The sequence below is a fragment of the Lonchura striata genome, chromosome 10, assembly GCF_050655825.1.
Source record: "Lonchura striata isolate lonStrDom1 chromosome 10, ASM5065582v1, whole genome shotgun sequence".
NCBI classification, from domain to species: Eukaryota; Metazoa; Chordata; class Aves; order Passeriformes; family Estrildidae; genus Lonchura; species Lonchura striata.
Window position 1 is genome coordinate 5,281,072 of NC_140712.1, and position 10,363 is coordinate 5,291,434.

The 10,363-nt window shown below is 41.9% G+C and overlaps 1 protein-coding gene across 5 annotated transcripts in view; it reads right to left on the bottom strand.

Annotated features, from left to right (window-relative positions):
• SCAPER (S-phase cyclin A associated protein in the ER) overlaps positions 1 to 6,150 on the bottom strand; it is a 134,876-nt gene extending 128,726 nt beyond the window's left edge. For 2 of the 5 annotated variants that reach the window (XM_021543407.4, XM_021543406.4), the window contains exons 1-3: positions 6,027 to 6,150; positions 4,162 to 4,237; positions 1,620 to 1,737 (exon numbers count right to left, since the gene is read on the bottom strand). In XM_021543407.4, the coding sequence (XP_021399082.3) occupies positions 1,620 to 1,737; positions 4,162 to 4,237; positions 6,027 to 6,139 (307 nt within the window). In that variant the 5' untranslated portion in view covers positions 6,140 to 6,150. Of the gene's footprint in view, positions 1 to 1,619; positions 1,738 to 4,161; positions 4,238 to 5,594; positions 5,614 to 5,839; positions 5,983 to 6,022 lie in introns of those variants that run through there. The other 3 variants (XM_085588457.1, XM_085588456.1, XM_085588455.1) reach the window with 3 other exon arrangements.
• Between the last annotated feature and the right edge of the window lie 4,213 nt (positions 6,151 to 10,363).

Consider the following 10,363-nt stretch of genomic DNA (forward strand, 5'->3'; position numbering starts at 1 on the left):
TGCCATCCCTCAGGGACACAGCACATATGGAAGGATCAGTATAAAATGAACCAGAGCTCAGTGACACTGACATGAACACCCCCCATGCCAGGCAAGGGTCAAGAGAGAAAGGATCTGGTTCTGCCAGGCTTTCACTAGCCACAAGTTCCTTTTCACAGGGAAATTTTCCATCAGGCAATAAACATCAGATCCTCTGCATTGTTCAAAAAGGTCAGTTTATAATTTAATTTTAAGAAATATTAAAAAGAAAGCATCACTGACAAAGTTTAAAAACTACAATGGGGCTAATATGACCAAAAGCAGGAAATGAATACAGCTACCTGGATTTTAATTACTGTACATAACTACTATTTAATGAAATTTAAAAAAATCACTTTTACATTCATTTATCATGGTTTAGCAGAAATTGCTAGAGCAAACATTCATCTACAACTCACAGTCATTTTTAAGGAAAAAGCGTTAAAGTTTCTAAAATAATATTACAAGCAAGGTAGTATTGAAAAATAGCAGACTCTTTAAACAGAAAGTGAATCAACCCACAAGTTGCCCAAAAATACTACTGGAAATACACTGCATGTTCCATTAGCAGACACACATTCATATCACTACCTTCCCCAGAAGTGTAATTTGGAATCTGGAAATACTTTGGGCCCTGCCCCACTTCTACTCTGCTTAAAGACAGTTTAAACTTTGCGTCAGGCACAGGGTGAATTATCTTGCACCTTAAGACATAACATTTGTTAGAAATATCTTTTCCACTGGCAGAATCACAGAAAGCTGAAGTTGGGAGGAACCTCTGGAGATGGTTTAGCTCAACCTCCACTCTGCCTGGAGCTGTATCCAGGGAGGTTTTGAGCATCTCCATGGAGGATGATGCCCACAGTTTTTCAAGCCAACTGGTTTCCATGTTCAACCACCTTCACAGCATAAAAAATAAATTACTTTTAGACACTCAAAAGTTGCAGCACCTGGACAGGGACATGCAACTACAAAAATATTTGAGATTAAGTTCTCAAAAACAACATTCAGACATCTGGAACAGTTTGAGTAGGATAAAAATAAAAGTCAATTCCTGGCTCCTTAAGTCATCATACCACAAGAGAATATTTCAACAGTAATAAAACTGTTCTGAGGACTTGCATTACGGAAAGCTGTCCCCACATATCCCCTTCTTTAGAGAGACTTCATTGGCATTTACCAAAGCTGAAGTGATCCCAAAAGAAACTTCCAAATTTCTTTGTTTTAGAATACAGAGAGCAAATTGTTAGATTGCTCTAAGTCATCCCTACAATTCTGAATTCCCCAGCTACAAGAGATCACTTTAGGACAACATCATTGTGTTACACAACTATCTTGATAATATCAGCAGAATAAAACAGTCACAGATGCTACTTGCAGACAAATTAAAACAGTTTTTAACCTTCCACTGGAAGGTTTTATAAAGTGATCTGCCTACTGCAAGGCACATTTTGTAAAAAAACTTCTAAATTACACTATTTATGCTAAAGAGAACATTTTTAAATAGAAAAATTTTACATAAGGAAAATATTCCCAGAGAAGCAACTCCAGTTGACAGAAGAATGGAAATACAAAGCCCTGGAAGACTGTTAAACACATACCATCATCTTCCTTATTTTCCAGTGGGACACTCCAGGCAATCAGGTTCCTTGCTGTCCGTCCCTCTTCTGCCACTATTTTCCTCACTTTGTCATGGCTGTTAGAGCGTTGGAAAGAAGCCTGAAACAATACATGGATGGGCACATAAGAAAGAGAAACCTTTGGTTTGACATGTTGATTTCATTCTTCAAATATCTGAAACAGGTGTATGCATCCATTTTCATCCCCATTCTTCTGCACAGAAGCAGATTTATTCATCAGCATGTCACAGGAGTTACTACCCAGCACTCAGTAAGAGTATGTTTAGACCACATCACGTGCATTTAATTGCTTGACTTTGTTACTTGGGCATCATAGCAGACTTCACAAATGTTTTAATTACCCTGTGTCAATTAGAACTATTTATACAAGCTAAAGGCAGCATGAGGCCAAAATACATGTGTTGGCTGATTGGTGAAAGCCTGGAGAAAGGCATGAGCTGTATAGGAACCATTTGAAACATGTATAAAATCCCAGCTCTCTCACTGAGAAGATAAGAACCTAGAAAGTATTTCCTGGCAACTGTGATGGGCTGTTACTACAAAGCTGCAACCACTCAAAGACAGAGTAAGAGATACTGGGGATGCACTTCATTTACCTAGTAAACACAGTTCTTTGCACTTGTGAAATGCACCATCACAAGACATTTGAAACCAAATACATTAGGAAGTATTTGTATCAACTGACAGATGTCAATCAGATAAAATCTTGCCTCTTCTACAGTGTAGGAAAGTTAATCCTCAGAAAATAATTTACAACAAAGCCAAACTATGATGATAAACTTAGGTACTGTGATAGCAAAAAACTGCTGACCACGTTAGCTTTAAACACTGGCAAATTAGCCATAAAGAAGTTAAACCTAAGAATTATTTTAGGCACAAACAGACTGATTTTCTATATGACTAATCAGGAAGTACATGTATTCTTTTTTCATTTTTACCATCATATGGCTCAAGCCTGCAACCACTTCTACATCTTTTGAAAGAAAATACAGTAAAATTACACTAAATACAAATATAGAAGATGAGTGGCTAGAATTTTTTAAGGCAGCAGGAAACACAACACAAATGAGAAACTTCTTTTACTTTAATGCTAATACAAGAGCTTTTAACTTGGGTTTCTCTCATCCAGATGTCTTCAGTTGCCTGTTTGGAAGTCACAGTGTGCCATCTAGTGCTTCACAGACCTGCCCAGAGACACAACTAAGCAACACAACAGAGGAAACGAGAGCACTGCTGTATCTGTGAACTTAAGGAAAACAGAGCAAATTACATACCTTGGCCCAAAGCAACTCAAAGCACAAAAAACCCCACAGAACTGTACAGAACTGGTTCTAGTCTATCCTTATTCTATACAAATAATTGCCTATTCTTGCTAGGAATTTTCAGTAAGTGACCATTTCTGCTGTAGCAAGTTTGGTTTGAGTTTTCAATCCCTTGTTGCTTAATGATGTGAGTGTAAAACTTTGCATTAGTCCACGACAAACTAACTTTCCAAATTATTCATTTTTATACAAGCCAGAAGAGCTTAAAAGGAAACAGTAAGTATCTCATCATGACATTTCAAGGTATTTTGTACAATGAAACTAGAGCCTAACTTAAAATTCTCATCTTTATAACTTGGACGTCAGTCAAAAGAAACCAACAAAGCCTTGAGGGAGGCCCAAACAGGAGTCAGCAATGAGGAACTGCACAGCCACCCAGAAGTGAGAATCATCTGGCCAAAGGCCAGAGTGGCTATGAACACCCTTTGCATTTGACAAAAGCTCATTGCAGTCCCCTCTCTCATACACTGACCCCTGGTTTTTGTGGTTTTTGACTGCTCCCTCACCCTGAACCCCTGCTATTCGCTACTCAGCTATCCAAAGAAGTTACCTTCTGCGACACAGTCAGCCCTTTGGCCAAAGGAGAGACCAGAAACTACTCATCCTTAAATAGCAAATGCTTATTATTTAGTCTGTACTGCTTCTTTTCATGGCTGAAAATACTAAAGGACCTTTTATGAGGATTTTTTAAAAATTATGTTATGTATGTTTTAAACATTATGTTATGTATATAAACACATTGATGCAAAAAAACCAACCAGTTCCATCCCCTGTGTTCCCAAAAAAAAGTAATTCAGCTCTAAGATCAGCAGCTGCTAAAAACACTACACTGTTAAGTGCAAGCAGACATTACGGTCTTACACTACAGCACAGGCTGGATGAAAGCAGCTTAAAATGGGAGTCAGATGAAAAAGAAGGAATGCAAAAGCCCCCATACACTAACACAACTAGAAATTATGCAACACAGAAGAAATGCTCAGATTTATTCTACAGTAAAATTCCTTTTTGAAGGTTCCTCTCTACAGTGTTAACGAATAATATTTATTAAGCTCCTAGAATCAATACTTTCATAGAAGGTACACGTGAACTGATTTATGAATTAATCCCAACACGAAAAATTCGTTTTTCTTGCTGTTGAAAAAATATTCTACCATATAGTTAATAGCTACTGAATGTCTTACCATCATGTTATAGCCTTCCTCTGCATCAACAGGCTCACTTATTGCATTTTTGGACGACCCCATTGAGTTTTCATACCTGTGTCAAAAAATGCAATTAATTATTTTACCTTAAACCACTTCTAAAACTACTTTTACCTTGCTGGCAGCATTTAGGTCATGGACATCAGATGAACACAGTAAGGCTGTCAGAAGATAATTTCATTTGCAAAGTGTTTGCATTGCTCCTTACTAAAAACAGCCAAAAGTCCAAGAAGAAAACAAAAAAAGACTGACACTACAGAAAAATTTTATATGTGGTCAGACAGTAAACAGTAGAAAGACTACCAAAACTTTCAAACAAATCATTGCATGGACTGCTCTAGAACAGTGATGCAAATAGAATAATCTTTCCTGTGACAGAGAACTGGGCAAGTTGGTTATCAGTTCAGAAAGAAAAATTAATCAGAGATGCACTAACAATCAGCATCAGCTAATTAATGACAAAGTAAAATAAAACTGAAACTTCTGTTCTCATTTAACTATAAGATGTGAAGGCTCCTGTACAAGTCAGCTCTGACAAAGTGAACACTTTGTGCAAGCTGTAACACAGAACCATTGCCACAAATGAAGTACACAGGGGTAAGTATTTATAGGTTTATCAAGAAATTCCAGAACTGTGTTAACAATTCTGAAATAAAGATAAATCCTTAGCTTCAAGGTTGCTAAATTCTAAGCAGCTGCTGATTCAAGTGTAAACTGTCTAATCTTACGTGTCTGAAGAATCAGACACTAAATGAAAATACTATTCAAAATTAGGCAAAAAACCAATATTAACCTTTAATCAGATCCAAAGTCAGATTTTGTTGGCCTTTACCCTGAATAACACTGCTTTAAGCAAGCTGTTCACCTGTTCTCACATTACATAAATAGCTGAATTTTCTAAAAGGATAAAAGCCCAGCCTGTGTCAACAAGCCCACAGATGTCTATATGCCTTAAGACAACCTACTAAACCCACACAAACCACAATGTTTTGCAGTTGGATGAAAAGAGTTTAGTTTTTGAAAACAAAAATTGTACTTCTGCATCACTTTAGCCATCAGAACAGACCCACCACTGTCTTCCATCAGTGAAGACAGTGAAACATCTTAGAAAATATCTCTTGTATACCAAGCTGACTTGATCGTAATCGAGGGATAATAAAAGCTCATTAAACTGACATATATATTTCAGGAGAAAACACGAGGATCCATGTACTTTCCCAGTAGTGCAGTTCATTTGGAAATAATGTAGAAATAAGAATCTGTATTTAGAGAACTGCACACAGAGGACAGACCCCGAGTACACTGCGAGACCTTCTGTGCTGTCAGCTGTGATTTTGTCTCTGACAGCAAAGGAAGACCACGGGTTTATGCTAGGAACGACATTAGGAGTTTCTAAGATGCAAGAATCATACACCGTGTGGCATCTGACACGTGTTCACAGTGAAATTTCCTCATCGCGGGTGCCTCTCCCCCGCACACAGCTCCCACTCTGGACAGGTGGGCCTGTACAGCCTGAAGGACCGGCGGGGTCACAAGCACCGGGATCCCCCTCAGGCTGAGTGCGAGTCTCCCCACAGGCAGTGCGGGAACGCCGGGAGGGGCTAGCTCAGACGGACAGCCCGTTTCCCCTCCAAGGCACGGCCTGACCCACACCCACCGCTCCCGGTCGCCTGTAGCAACCAGGCTATCCCTGTCCCGTCTGGCCGGCCCGTGCGGCGGAGCCGCCCGCCGGGGCAGCCCCCGGGGCTGTGGGGCTGTGGGGGGCTGAGGCCGGCCCGCCGCCATCTTGCCCGCGCCTCCCGCGCACTGCCCGCTCGCGCCGGGCCCGCGCGCCGGCCACTCACGCTCTCCGCCGCGCCGCGCCGCGCCGCCCCGCCCGCGCGCGTCCCGCCGCGCTGACGTCATCGCACCCTGCCGCCCCCGCCCGCCCGCAGCCGCGCTGGCCCCGCCCGCGCATGCGCGGCTCCCGCCGGTGAGGCGGTGCCCTCACCTGGCCCTCACCTGGCCCCACCCTGAGGGGGCCGCTGAGGCGGTTCCCGCGGCCCTCGGGCAGGGCCGAGCTCGGCGCTGCGCTCAGCCCCTGAGGAAACGCTGCGGTGCGGTCACAGAATCGAGACGGTCGGGAAAGGCCTCTGACACCATCGAGTCCCACCTATGATCGAACAGCATCTTGTCACTAGACTGTTGGCACCGAGTGGCATGTGTAGTCTTTCCTTAAACACCTCCAGGGACAGCGACTCCATCACCTCCCTGGGCAGCCTTTTCCAATGTCTAATCCCACTGCACCAGGGGAATTTGAGGCCATTCCCTCTCATCCTGTCACCATTGCCTGTGAGGAGTGACAAATCCTTACCTCTTGTTGGTAAGTTGTGGAGAGCAAGAATTCCCCCGAGCCTCCTTTCTTCCAGGCTGAGCCCCGGCAGCTCCCTTGGCTGCTCCTGGTGCTCCAGACCCTTCCCCAGCTCTGTTGCCTCCTCTGGACATGCTCGAGACCCTCCATGTCTTCCTTGTTGTGAGGAGCCCAGAACTGACCCCAGAGTATGAGGTGTGGCCTCAGCAGTGCCCAGCACAGGGGGATGCTCACTGCCCTGCTCCTGCTGCCGCAGCATTGCTGCCATCAGCCTTCTTGTCCACCTGGGCTCATTTTCAGCTGCCATCAGCCTGACATGGCTTCCTGTGCCAGCGTGATCACTGAGGTCATAGCAGTCAGCCCCTCAGCATCCAGCCCTTCCCCACTGCTGGGAGCTGGGAAAAAGGGAACAGTAAATAACTGTGTGCAATACATGGGGCATAGGTATAACACAGGCACCTAATCCTGGGGTGTAACACTGAGGTGTGATTTGGGCTACTGTGTCCAGCTTGCCCACCTGGGCACAGGAGGGGCTTGTGAAGAGACCAGCCTTCCTCATAAGGTCTGAGACCTGGGAAATCTGATTTCTGAGGAAACACAGTGTCGGAATCTGAGGTATTGATGATTCCGAGATTGTAGAAAGTCTCTGTCTTTCAGCTCCGCTGCCAAAGCAGAAGCCATAATTGGTCTGTGCTGGTTCCAGGTTGTTTATTCTGTTTATCTCTCACATGTTCTGCTGCCCTGCCCAGCTCTGTCCTGCAGGGCAGCGTGTGGGGCTCTGCCCTCAATGGGATGTGACAAACATTAAATACCAGAAACTCCCTGGGCTGGATTTACAATAACGTGCCAATATCTGTCACCTACGTTGGACAGTGTGTCCCCAGCCTGAACCAACAGAAAAATGCCAACACCACAGTGAGACATGGAGGGCATGAAGAAGAAGGACAAGACACACCCAATTTCCTCCATCTTGTCCCCTTTGGACCCCTTATCTAGAATCCTAAAATTTTACTTTTGCACCCGTGCCACACTTAATTATTACTGATATCAAACACTGAGAGCTGGTAATTGATCCTGTAAGATTGAAAACTCTTTTCCATGGACAGAGATCACAGCCAGTGTCTCTGGGGGCTCTGTCCAGGGGGGTTCCTGAGCCCTTACCAGCATCCCAGACCTTCCAGGGCAGCCAGAGGGATGCCCTGGATTCGCACAGCACAGGAAAATGGAATCTATTAAGAGAAAAGGGGATGTGGTAGGAGTGTTCAAACATGTAAAAACATGATGTGAAGAGAATAATCCGTTTCCCTCAGTGTGACAGAAATAGCGAGAAGAAAGAGGCCCAAATGATAACCTGAACAGCTCAAGTTATCATCTCTAAAACATTAAAATTCCTGCAAGGATGGCAATAGATGTCTTGGGAGATCATACATGCTTCATTTGGATCTTCAGCAGCAACAACATCTCTCAGAAATGATACATCACTCACCCATGGTTCAGAGCAGAGCTGAGCCATGAAGGTCCCATCCAAATCCCTCACAGTGCCATCCTTTGATAATGCACTTATTATTTATCAGCTGCCTCCTCAGTGTGTGGCTGAGTGCCCTGATACTGTGTTGCATCAAATCCTGCTGTTCTAATTTGATGCCAAATCAGATACAGCATCAGAATAATCTCCTCTTATAACCTATTTCCTCAGATATTAATAACTGCACTACATGCAAAGAACTAGAAAAACAGGTCAGTAATGTCTGCAGAGTATAAAATACTTTCTGCAAAGTCTTATGAAACAATTAGTACATTCAAGAACTCATATTTGTGTACCACTAAAGCAAATGACTGTCACTTTGAAATCCAAACACAGGGCATTTAAATGTGACGATCTTTATAAATAAATCTATGCTCAGTTTTTTCCCTTACTTAAATCTAAAATCAACAACTTTTATAATGGAAAAAGGAAGGATAATATTTGCATGCAGGTCTTAGATAAACTGTCTCATGCAGCTTAAAATGTTGACATGATAATAACAAAATAAGGGGAATATGTAAAAATGTAAGCCTAGCTAAATAAAGCTACTGTCAATCAATTTATTCTGACAGTGTATAAATGATATACATTAGAATAAAATGAATTAAGGTTTATTCAAGTTGGGCAGTGATTTCTGAAACTGAAATTTAGAACTGTCAAAAACTTACAGTGAACACCAGATGGATAACTTGACTTGTTAGAAATAACTGTTCAGGAGCTGGTGCTTGTGCTGCTGGACAACTGCTCTCATGCTGACAGTCCAACAGGCCCAATTTACACTTGCACATCTCACAGAGAAGTTGTGTTGAACATGACCTTCTAACATTCTTTTTCTGTGACCAAAAGAATGGCTCTAAATAGATTTGTGATACACTGCATGTGATTTGGCTTGAGAGAAGGGCAATTTTTCCAGAAAAGTCAGGAAGTTCACCACATAAAAAGTTTTTATATGGCATGACTTGATTCTGATTTAAAAATATCTTCACGGATACTCCCTTTTAACTTACAATAGGGATGCATTTGCTATGCAAGTGGTTAAAATAATGGAGGGGTCCAAAAAACCTCTCTCTTTTTCCCCCCTGCATTCATATCAGAATGGTCTTGAATTTTTGGTTTAACTGTGCTGGGAAGGGTCTGGATTGTATTTTGACACAAAGAAGAATATGATTTCCTCTGCTTTCCCTCTTGCTGAGATCAAGATTTTTTTTCTTAATGTATAGGATAAAATTAATTTCATATAATAAATATGTTTTTGCAGGTTGTGTAGGCACTGAAATGTCCAATCTGATACACTTGTCAGCCCTTGAGATATGCAGTGAAGAGGTTTTTTGTGGTGTTAGGGATGCATCAGACAAAGAAAACAAAGCATCTGGAATGCTATTTCAGAAATTAATCAAATCGTATTTCTGTCTCAGTTGCTCATAGGATTTGCTTTGTCTACACATGCCACAAGTAGTAGGACTTAATTCACATTTTGTATACGTGATTTATTAAATACTGTTGGGAAACTTGACATTTAAACCAATAAAAGATATTAGACTTAACTCACTATTAGATTTTTTAATGGAAAGACATTTCTTATACGGGCAGGAAATTGCAGTAACACATTTACTGATTTACTGCAATATTTTACTCTTGGATCTTCAAAATGAACTGTCGTAGCTCTTCACAGTTAATAGAATTGGAGGTGAACTGGGATCAGTCCATCACTGTCGCCATGGAGGGGACTGGACAGTGCAGCAATTTCCATTACCCTGGGGCTCTGTCTAAACAATTGTGCTCATGGAAACACAGGTAGGTTAACCTCACTTCTTTCTGGCTAAAGGAGGAATTTTGAAAATACCCTTATATGGAAAGGAGAAATAACAAATCTAAAAATGGTCCTACATAAATCTCAACCCAGTAACAATGATTAATTTGACTGCAGTGGGGTCGGGATCAGAGCAATCCCAATTCATGTGACAGCTGCTAGGAATTATATTCTTGGGGAGGTTTCTGCTCATTTACTCGATGTATTTTCAGTTTGTCTGAGCGGTCAATGAGGCAAAATTTATTTTACAGCTTTCTATTATCTGTGTTGAACAGTTATTAAAACTTGTATTGATCCACCTTATTAATAACTCTTACAAAGCCTCGCTTCCCTTTCTCTTTGTGTCAGAAGCGTTACTTGTGAGTTGCACCCTTAAGCAAGACTAATGTTTGTTCCTTTTTGGTATAAAGCTTTTGCACACCTTGCTTCCTGATCATCTTCCCCTTGCAGGGTTTGTTGATGATTCTGCTAATCACAGAATCACAGAATATGCTGA